The sequence below is a fragment of the Hippopotamus amphibius genome, chromosome 3, assembly GCF_030028045.1.
Source record: "Hippopotamus amphibius kiboko isolate mHipAmp2 chromosome 3, mHipAmp2.hap2, whole genome shotgun sequence".
Lineage (NCBI taxonomy): Eukaryota > Metazoa > Chordata > Mammalia > Artiodactyla > Hippopotamidae > Hippopotamus > Hippopotamus amphibius.
The window spans coordinates 178,757,670-178,769,210 of record NC_080188.1 but is presented as its reverse complement, the minus strand read 5'-3'; the positions used below and the strand labels follow the sequence as shown (position 1 = coordinate 178,769,210).

The 11,541-nt window shown below is 39.7% G+C and overlaps 1 protein-coding gene across 1 annotated transcript; it reads left to right on the top strand.

The window, feature by feature from the left end:
* Positions 1-2,144: 2,144 nt before the first annotated feature.
* On the top strand, positions 2,145-11,320 carry FAM177B (family with sequence similarity 177 member B). Its single transcript, XM_057729878.1, is given in 6 exon segments — positions 2,145-2,218; positions 7,537-7,720; positions 8,004-8,013; positions 8,016-8,069; positions 10,594-10,691; positions 11,048-11,320. Coding segments are annotated over 6 exon segments (585 nt in total). The 5' UTR covers positions 2,145-2,162; the 3' UTR covers positions 11,231-11,320.
* Positions 11,321-11,541: the final 221 nt, after the last annotated feature.

The window sequence follows — 11,541 nt, the reverse complement described above, 5'->3', positions numbered from 1 at the left end:
CCTGGGGTGAGTCACTGATGGGAGTGGGCCCATCTCAGGTGAAGTGGCCCTATGAAGTGGGGTTCTGGCTGTCCCATCCTTGCTTTCTCCAGAGGCTCAGCCTTCAGACCCCCTCAGGGGAAGAGGGGAAGGGAGCAGGGAGGCACCGCAGGCCCAGATGAGCAGGGCTGTTGAGCTCTTCGTCGTTACCCAGTGTCGGTTCTTTCCTGCATTAACCTGGTTCATTTAGGGGGAAAGAAATCTTTTTTTTTTGGTTCATGAAAACTGAAAGAACTCTAAGAAGTTTAAGGTATTATACCTTCCCGAAGTTAAATGCCAAGATGTAGAACTAGTGTGTTATTTTGTTGATACAGCTGACACTGCTGTGTTTCAGTGAAGGAGTTAATTAAAATGAAATGAGTGTATAAATATAATGAAAAAGTATTATAAGGTAGCCATTTTAACATCAGGAAGTAAAGACAAGCATAGGACTGTTCTCTTTATTTTTCCAATCTATTATATAGTACCTTCCCCCACCCATTAAAGTGAACTGACTGTATGATTCATTTATTAAACAAATACTGAATTCCAGCTGGGTCACATACTGTAGGGGCAGGAGATAAAGCAGGGAACACACAGGTAAAACCCCTTCCACCCTGGCTGCAGGGCGGGGCAGAGAGCGGAGGGAAGAGGGAGACAAAAACAAGATAAGTGAAATACAGATTGTGTTCAATGTTGATAAGTCAAAGGAGACTGAACAAAACAGAATGAATGTTGGGTGGTGGTGGTGAAGGAAGGGAGCTGATGCTTTGAAAGACAGGAGCTCTGGGCAGACCTTTGAGTCAAAGACCTGAAGGAAGCAAGGGAACAAAGTCTGAGGGAAGGAGTCTTCCAGAGACCAGTCTGCACGAGGTGCCTGCAGGGGAGAGCCTAGGTGGTCAGGGAACAGCAGTAAAAGGGCCAGTGGCTGCAATGAGACAGGTCAGGGGGAAAGGAGAACAAAATGGGGCCAGAAAAGGGCCAGGGTCACATCTACAACCTTGTAGTCCATTGTAAGGACTTTCACGCTGGGTGAGACAAGAACTCACTGGAGAGTTTTAAGTAGAGAAGTGACATGATATGATGTAATATTTAGCAATTCTGACCGTTTTTTGAGTATAGATGGTAGGCCAATTAGGAGGCCGCTGCAATAATCCAGGTGAGAGGTGATGACTTAGACCAGGGAGGTGGCAGTGGAGTGGTGGTATTAAGACTCTGGCAATAGCCCAGAGAATTTCCTGATGGATTTAATGTGAGGTGTGATTAAAGGAGAGGAATCAAGAACGTCTCCAATGTTTTTGGTCTGAGGACTTGCAAGAATAGAGTTGCCATTTATTGAAGTGGGAAGACTGCCAGGGGAGTAGATGGGAGTTGGGGGCGGGGGTGGGGGAGGGGAGCACTGTTCAGGCTGTTCAGGAAGGAAAAGGGTGCACTGGAAGTAGGAGGACAAGATTTAGACACGTGAGGATTGAGGTCTGTTAGCCCTCCAAGAAGAGATGTCAAGTAGACAGTAGGACCTATGCATCTGAGATTCAGGAAAATAAACATATTGGATATAAATGTGTGTGTAGATAGTATGTAAAGCCATAGGGCCAAGTGAGGAGTAGATGAGTCCAATAGCTGAGCCCTGGGGTACTCCAACATTGAAAGATCAGAGAGACTCTAGGGTGTGTTAATTACCTTATATACTTGGGAGCAATCCTTGACAATCTAGATTTGGGTTTTCCAAGAAAAAACTAGAGGTTCTCCTAAGAATTAAACTGAGATAAAAAAGCATACTGTAGGGAATACTTGGCCCTCTGAAACATCACTTACAAAACACCCCGGTCTAGGTACTTGGTGTGAAGTTGTCAATGCTCCCAAGATTTTGGTAAATAAAAATAAGTAGATTCGACACTGTTCAGTCTTGAGCTCCCTCTATATGACAGACACAGTGATTACAGAGATGAATTTTGCATAGCATATCCTGAAACGTCCATTAGGTGGCAGGAAAACATTCACTAAATCGACTGACTGTAAGCTAGGTCCCTCTCTCTCTTTCTCCCTCCCTCCATCCCTCCCTGTCTCTCTCCTCCCCCCGCTTCTCTTCCACCCGCTCTGCTCCTTTTGAACCCTCTGATTTTAAAGATGAATATGTCTATTTAATGCACAATACTATTTGGAAAAACAGAAACCGTTATTTTCTTCAGAAAGCCAACAGGTACCACTAGTCTGTAATATGACGGGGGTGAGCCAGGGGTAAGGGCGATGGGGCACCCTTCATTTGGTTTGGAAATATATGAGTTGGGAGATGGTCTGGAGAGGAGTAAATTGACTGTAATGAGACTGTTAGGCCTTATTCTTAAACTTTTGGTGTTTAAGTTTTTCTGCTTGGGGCAAGGCAAGGAGACCTCAGAAAGCAGAAAGCAAAAAACCCACTTGAAAAAAAATAAACAAGACGTCTTGGCATAAGCTTGTCTTGGGGCTTTCTGCAGTACACCACATGACTAACTCACAAGTCTGTTCAATGTGTAAGTCACATTTCTTCCAGCTCTCCTGAAGGCGCTGGTCCCAGAACTGCCCACTTGCAATCACCAGGGCAGCCTCAAAAATAGCCGAGGCCCATGTCCTACCCCTTAGAGATTGTGGGTCTCGGGTGTGTCCTCGTCTTGGAATTTTAAAAAAGGACTCCCAGATAATCCTAACATGAAGACAAGTTTTAGGGCCACTAGGTTTATTTAACACCGAATGTGTACATATAACTGACCTTCCCACAACTCAAATACGTTCCGCCCTGTAAGACACACGCAAGAGAACCCTTCCACGTCAGCACAGTCAAGGGCTACTTGTATTAATTTATCATCTACCGAACAACTTCTAACACCAAATTTTGCACTGCTTTCAAAACCAAACATAACCCATTAAAGCAATAAAAGAAAAAGCAGAAGAATAATGTCGGTGAGTTGTTTTTTGAAAATGTTTTAATTTTCTTCTGATTTGTTCTAGAATGTTTTACTTGTTCTAGAATGTTTTATTTCTCACGGCACCCACAATATTTGCTTTTGCAATAGTATTATGCTCAGCATATTTTAAACACCAAGTTAAAATAGTTTTTGTTTTTGTTTTTGTTTTGCTGCTCTTTGGCATCAGAAACTAAGTGGTAACAACTCTTCCTATTTCTTACCAAGGCTCTTTTGTGATACACTGCCGATAAGACCAGTCGGGGAAAACCACGCGAATCCTTTAAGACTCCTCAGGGGACCCTGGGCTGAGAAGGTCTCACATCACCTTCCTTTGGATAACAAATTGAACCCTTGACAGGCTTTTTGTAACTCTGACCTTTGACAATGGCATAAACTCAGCATTGTAGCAATAAGATTTGGTGACTGACTCATACATACATAACCATATGTATGTATGAATATATATGTATGTGTATTCAATCATGTTTTTATTGCCGTAAAATCTTTTAAAAATTTAATCTGCTGGTCTTCATTTTGATAGATAGCTGATAATTCATTTACTCACCTGTGTTATGATTACCGACTTATTTGGAATTATTTCTAATATTTTATTGGTGTTTTCAGTAGTCATGCTTTTCCTTTGCTCTCTCTCACCTCTTTCCTGCCTTCTGTTGGATTATTTTCCTCTTTTTTTTCTTCTACTGGTTTGGAAACTATTCATTCTAATTCCTTTATTTTTCTAGTTACCTTTAAATTGTCAACATGCATACTTATCCTCTCCAACCTAGTCCAAAACCATACTTAAAGAGGTCAACGCCTCATATTTTTGTTATTGTTGTCTAATACTTAATACTTTGTTTTTATACCGTGCCCTACCAAAGTAGTGTTTTTAAGAGTCACTATTAAAATTTTTCACTTTGTTTACTAATTTATTTGCATTCGTTTCTTGCATCTCACTCTTACTTCTGGGTTCAGTTTCCTTCTGTTTGACAGAGAATCTTATTAATCATTCCGTGAAGATGCAGGAATGGTTAACTCAGTTTTTATACGTCATAAAATGTCATTATTTTACTCTCCGTAATTGTTTAGCTGGATATTTTTTTTTAATTTTTATAAATGTATTTATTTATTTTATTTATTTATTGGCTGCATTGGGTCTTCGTTGCTGCACACAGGCTTTCTCTAGTTGCTGCGAGCAGGGGCTACTCTTCATTGTGGTGCGCAGGCTCCTCATTGCAGTGGCTTCTCTTGTTGTGGAGCACGGGCCCTAGGCACGTGAGCTTCAATAGGTGCGGCACATGGGCTCAGTAGTTGTGGCTCACGGGCTCTAGTGCACAGGCTCAATAGTTGTGGCACACAGGCTTAGTTGCTCTGTGGCATGTGGCATCTTCCCAGGGCAGGGCTCGAACCCATGTCCCCTGCATTGGCAGGCAGACTGTTTACCACTGTGCCACCTAGGAAGTCCAATATTGAATTCTTTATGGCAATAATCGATTGTCTTCTGGTCTTAGTTGCTGCTGATTTGAAGTCAGCCTTTAGCCTAATCTGCCTTATCTATTGTACATTTTAAGATTTTCTATAATTTCTATGTTCTAGGTTTGATTTTATTTTTTTATCCCTCTTAGTATTCTTCATGTTTCTCATATTTGAAGATTTGTGTCTTTCTTCAAATATGGAAAATTTATAGCCATTACCTCTTCAAACATCACTACCCCCATTATTTCTATTCACTTCTTCTGGAACTCCCATTAAACGGATATTGAACTTTCTCATCTATTCTTTAGCTCATAACTTTTCTTTCATGTTAACAGAATATTATACATATATAACACACACACACACACACACACATATATGCTGTTTTATGAGAGATAGCCTCAGATTTCTTCACTGTGTTTAATCCACATCCAACCTATCCTGTGTTCCTGTATATTTCATTTCCAAAATTTCTGTTTGGTTCGTTTTTAAATCAAACTGTTCCTTTTGGATATTATGTATTGCTTCCTTCATCTCTTTGAACATATTAAACATGTTCATTTTTAAAGTTTCATGTTGTTCTATTATTCCTAATTCTTAGATGAGAACTCTCCCAATTTTTTTCATTTCATTTGCTGAACCCTCCTCATGATGGTTGGTTTCATCATGTGATTTGTAAGTTTTTGCAATGAGCGCATCCTCAGCAGGGGTTGTTTGTAGTGGAGGTCCAGTGTTCCCTGTCTTGCTGAAGCCTCCCTCCAGGGTGATTTTGCTTTTGCATCTGAGAGTTCTGTGGGCTGCACTGCCTTCAAGTCACTCAGCTTTGCTTCAGATCCTTATACCGTATGAGGACTATGAATTTGGGCCACATGCCAACATGCGGTCCTGGCCAAGGGCTCCAATTTTTTTCAGGTGACTATTTCTACCCAAGTTGCCAGGAAAGGACAAATTATTTTGCCACTTTTGCAGGCCAGCAGGTAGTTTTTCTTGTCCATATTTTGTCAGTAAAATAGTACTTCATTATCTCAGTTTTATGCAGCTTCATTTCAGCCCCCTACACTCATGGGATTTGTGATTTAGACTCTCTCCTCTCTGTACTGGTATTAACACTCTAGCCCAAAGCCCTATATCCAGTTCTGAAATCCCAGGAACCATCTCAGCTTCAGTTCACCCATATGAGTTTGAGTTTCCTCTCTTTTTCTGACACCTAGGCTGGGTTTCTCCCTTTCTCCTTTTTTCCTCCTCCTTCCTTCCTCTCTCCCTCCCTCTCTTTCTTCCTCCCTTCCTTCCTTCCATCCTTCCTTCCTCCCTCCCTCCTTCCCTCTCTCCATTCCTCTCCCTCTCTCTCTGACTATCTCTCTTTCTTACTTCCTTAGTGTAGCCTGATATAATGTTTCGATTGTTTCATTTTACCCAGCATTTCTGTGTGTTTGAAACAGGAAGGAAAATTCTTCCACGTCAACTAAGCCTGCCATGTTTGCTGATTTAATCTTAAAATATATTAACTATTAAGACAATAGCGTACTTACTACATGAGAACAGTACCTGATATATATACACCATTAAGTGATAAGTACTTGATAATAGCTAGCTTTTATTAAATACTTACTATTTGCTAAGAATTGTTCTAACTCCCATATGTGTCTTTACTCATTTACTCCTTAATTTTACAAGGTTGGTACTATATTCACACAAATTTTCAAATTATACTATTCTTATTTTATAGACGAAGAAACCAAAACATTAGAATATTAAGTAACAGGATTTTGAACTTAGGCAGTCTGACTCCAAGCTTGTCAGCTTTATTAAGATTTAAATAGAATAAAATTAATAGTAAGTCTAGATTTTGATTCATTTGATTCATTTTGACAAATGTATACAGTCGAGTAACCGCCACTACAATCATATCTGTTAGAACAGTTCCATCACCCCAGAAATATCCCTTTGCCCCTTTGTCGTTAATTTCTTCCCACATCCTCTCACCCCTAGCAAACACTGATCAGTTTTCTAGTACTATAATTTTGCCTTCTCTAAAATTTCACATAAATAGAATCATACAGTGTCTGGCTTAAAGACAGCATAATGCTTTTGAGATTCCTTCAGAGTATTTCAAATATTAATCCTCCATTACTTTTAACCTCTGAGCATGAATATATATACCACATTTTGTTTATCTTTTTACCAATTGATGAACATTTGGATTGTTTTCAGTTTGGGGCTCTTACAAACACACAGCTGCTATGAACGTTCACATACAAACCTTTAGATGGCTATATATTTTCATTTCTCTTGAGTAAATATCTAGACATGGAATTACAAGATTATATGGTAAGTATATATGTTTGACTTTTAAGAAACTGCCAAACTGTTTCCAAAGTGGCCATCCTACTTGCAGTCCCACTGGCAAGCAACGTATGAGAGTTCTAGTTGCCTCGCTTATGCCTCAACATTTCGTATTGTTAGTCTTTTTAAGTTTTGCCCTCTAGTGACTATGTTAGGATATTGCATATGGTTTCTATTTGAATTTCTCTAATGACTAATGACATTGAGCACTTCTCCTAAGTTTATTTGGCACCTGTAAATTTTTAGTAGTGTCTATTCAACTTCTTTGTCCCTATTTTAACTGAGTTGTTTATATTTAATAAATTGCAGTTATTTTTTTACATATTCTGAAAATAAGTCCCTTATCAGACATATACTGGGCAAATATTGTCACCTGTCTGTTCAAAGCCTGTCCTCTTAACCACTACTTATATTGCTCCTCAGTATTTGTTGAAATGATTGAGAAATTTCCACAGGGCAATGTCCCCTTCCTACTAGCATCTGTGGCTTTTGCAGTTAATGAGGGGTAAAGGAACCCTGTTGTCATTTTTGTTTTGAAGACCCAAAGCTCACATCTTCACTGCTAATTGAATCTTTTCCATTTTGGTGCAGAACTAAACTGTCCTCTTTTGGATTTGAAGAACTGATGAGATCACAGCTGTGATTACCTCTGAACCCTTTGTCTTTACAATCCATTGAAAATAACTGGACACGTCTCTGCTATATAAACACTGTCCCAGGCAAATTGTCCTAAGGCATCCTGTTTTTCATTTACTAGTTGTTTCCTTATGGAAAAAGGTAGTTTCCAGCAGTTAGAACTAGAGAAGTGTGGACCTTCCAAAAGGAGGACTCCCAGAAGAGTTATCCATTTTGTTGATGGCGACATCATGGAAGAATATAGCACAGAGGAGGAGGAAGAGGAAGAAAAAGAGGAACAGAGAACAAATTCAACACTTGATCCTGTAAGTGTTCATTATTAGTAAACATGGGGGCTGAGTGAATGAGAGATCAAGCCAGACAAGGTCTGCGGAAAACATAGTTTTAAGCTAACTCCTTGTTCTCCTTGGTTTTCTTTCTAGAGCCATGTATAATACAATCGTTATACTTTTGATAATCTTAGTTTTCTCATCTATGAGAGAGAAAATGGAACCTATTACGAAGCATTTTGAAACCTCTACACTGCAGACTGTGCAGTCCCCACTCCTGTTATTAATTTAATCTCATTTGGTTTCTCTTTTTTTTCAGTCTAAACTTAATGTGGGTCCTACCTATGGTTTTGGGCAGGGAAAATAGCAAGGACCTCGTTTTCTAGTAAGTACTGCTAAGGTTATTTTTCTTTTCTGTCCTAAATATAGACTTATAGACCCTCAGAGTCAGATGGGACTTCCAGTGGTTTTACCCGCTCCGAGGCTATGGAGATCTGCTCACTTCCAGATCTCCACTTGAACATTCCCAAAGGCACAGAACCTCACATCTTCAGGGAGACCCTGCCATCTTTTCTCAACTCTTGTTAGTAAAATCTATCTTCTATTTTATCTTCTTTTAAAGTTCTTCCCATTGATTCAAGTTGTCTTTTTTTTTTTTTATTTTTTTTATTTTTTTGGGGGTACATCAGTCAAGTTGTCTTTTTAAAGGCTAGATGACACCAGTCTAGATTCCTCTTTCATAGAACAGTTTCGAGAATTTGAAGGCAATAGTCCTCCCTGAGTTGACTCTTTACCTGAGTAAACTTCCAAGTTTTTTCTTTTTTTAACTATTGTTCTCTGACACAGTTCCAAGTTCCCTCGTCATAATCACTCTATTATAAACAAGAATTTTATTGACCCCTCCCAAGGGCATAATAAATGGCCTAAGTGGCTATTTACAAGAGATGAAATACTAAATCTTATTTTGTTTGACTTTCACCGATTTTTTAAAAAGCACAACTGGCAACATCTAATTATCCATTTCCTTCTAACTTGCACATGCTTGTGTATGTGATGGGGAGAAAACAACTTTAAAAAATATGAGAAAATATCAAATATAACTCTCAGGAATTGATCTTCATTCATTTATTGAATAAACATTTATTGAGTACTCATGTGTGTTCAGCACCGTGCAGGGCCCTGGGACACAAAGACAAATGACAGTCTTTGCTTTCAAGGGACTTAATAGTCAATGGATAATACAGGCCAGTAAACATGCCTGTACTGTTAACTTATTGTCACAATTTCCAGGGCAGGAGGAGTGTAGAGATTATAGACTTGGGCACTCAGGAACAGAGACCTATGGAGGAGACACCTTAAGGGTGCTGTGAAAGTGTGTTTGGCCAAGGCCAGCTTGGGGACCATGAAAGTGACCAGGGGGTCTTTAAATTACATTAAAAGTAATGATAAGGGTGATTTAGTCAGATTGTATGAGCCATAAGTGTTTTTTGATCAAGATGGAAGGTTTGTAACAGATGATTGAACTTGGTGTACCCCCCAAAAAATAATAAATAAATAAAATTAAAAAAAAAAAGATGGAAGGTTTGTAATTTGGAAATTACTTAGTAGTTTGGAAGTTACTTTCTAATTTGGAAGTTACTTTAGAGACCCAGGTGAACACTGACCTTACCTCCACCAAAATATGTTGGCAGAAGAAATGGTATCTTTCAGAGAGTTCCATGTTTTAGTTAGGGCAAGACTCTTTGAAGAGGTGAAACGTTTTGGAGGGAGGGAGCCCTAGGAGATTAGATCAGATGAAAGAAGCAAAACTCAGCATAGAAATCTGAGAGTGTGAAGGAGTACAGGGAATACAGTGATTTCCATGTTAGGCTTTGACTTCAGATGGCAGGGACAGGACACACAGGGACTCAATCTGCCTTCAGGGTTCCAAACAGGACTGAAGCCTTAAAGTCCTTCTTCCTGGGGCTTCCAGGTTATAGCAGAGGCATAAATATGCTAACAGTCTGACTTCTACCCAGAGACTTTGGTTAGAGCTGGAACCCAGATGACACCAGTAATTTTTTTTTTCAATTTAAAATCCTAGTAAGTCATAAACAGGAAAACTTCCTGAGATTTATTCTAATATTTTAGAAACTTCTCTATGCACACGCAATAGGCGCTGTGGCAAACAAACAGATTAAAGAGCTAGAGTATTTTTGAAAGGATAAAGCACATTAAAAAAAAATAGAGAGCATCATTTTGATGTGCTGTATGCGCGATAGCTTCAGAAGTGGAATGAATCGTGGGAATCAGAAAGTCCTGTAATAAGGGGAGGGGGATCAGAAGTTCTATAATTTTAAAGGAGAACATCTCTAGGAGAGCTTCTGGAAACCACTCATTATTCATGCTAAACCTTTACCCCTAACTCTAGCAATCCCTGAGGCTGAGGGCCACCTTGCTACTGAATTGAAGGCAGACAAGGAAGGCCTTAAATTGCTGCTAGGAAGGATTTTGTTTTGATTCACGGGAGGATTTCTGACATGGGTCTTGGTGACATTGGATTTAACTTTTGGTATAATTTACAACATACTCACAGCTGATGGTCAGATGATACCCGTGAGGAAGGGTAACATCTGTTCTGGTTGTTCAGGACCTTCACCTGTTATTAAGGATTTTGAAAATCTCTCCTGATATAGTCATCTGGAAAGGATAGTTTGGATTGTAATCCTATGTGAAGATAGAACATTTACCAAATTCCCTTTGAGTCCTAGAGTTTTTTGAGAGTCTAGAGCAATTAAACTCTTTTGTCCACCTTGAAGTTAAGTATAGTAATAGACCATCTCCAGGCAAGTTGAAATTCTTGGTACCTCCACTGACTCTAAGCTTTCATTATTTATTCAGCTTACCAAAGTGATTGTTCTTTCTTCTAGCATGTGAATTCCTTGGTGGAAGATTTGCTATCTTCTTCGGTCTGAATCAACCCAAATACCAGTATGTGTTAAATGAGTACTACAGAACACAAAATAAGGTATGTGACATCCTGATGGGGACACTAAGAGCCCTGAGATGGGAATGTTGGTTGTTTCTGATTTGGGCCCATAGAGAAGAATATATGTCCACCTGGTAGTTCATGTACTGCAATTTCACTGAGCTCCCATAGTCAGACTACTGATTTTTCTAATGCCCCTCACCCCATGATGCTTATTCATATTTGCCTCTCTTGTGTAAAGTTAGAACAGCATGAGATAGGTCATAGAAGGTAGTCGAGTGTGAAGCCTGAGATTGCTTAAAGGAGAAGCTTCTTACAAGCGTGTCTCTACAAGAGCGGGAGGTCAGAGGTATTGGGCTTACAGTTAAACTTTTCCTTATTTTTCTCTGTATCAGGAAAGTGACAAGGAAATTGAAGGGAATGGATCAAAGGCTCAGCCAGCCAATGTTTCTAATGAAAAGTGTCACCTGGAGCCTGGGGGCCGAGAGTATGGAACGAGACAGCAGGACATTGCCCAGGACATTCCTCAGTGGAGCATCTCATCCAGGGAGGGCCTGGTGGCAGATTCTGGCTCCTGATGGACAGTGGGGCTATAATTCCCCTGGATCTCTGTTCGCGGGTCATTGATTACCATGGCAACAGCATCACAGGGTAGTGCTTCTGAGCCAGATCTGATCTTAGTCTCTTTGTGATTTATTCTCCAGCAACCAGGAATTGCAAGCAATCATGAGAACAACTGTGGAATCTTTCTCAATGTAAATTTTTATTTATCAGCCCTGCAACCCAACTCCACCCCAGTGACAGAAGTCCTATCCTTCAATTGTGGGCTACTAGTATTGACATTTGCACAGTAGTATAAATGCCTTAAGAAACTTGGGCATGGGATTTT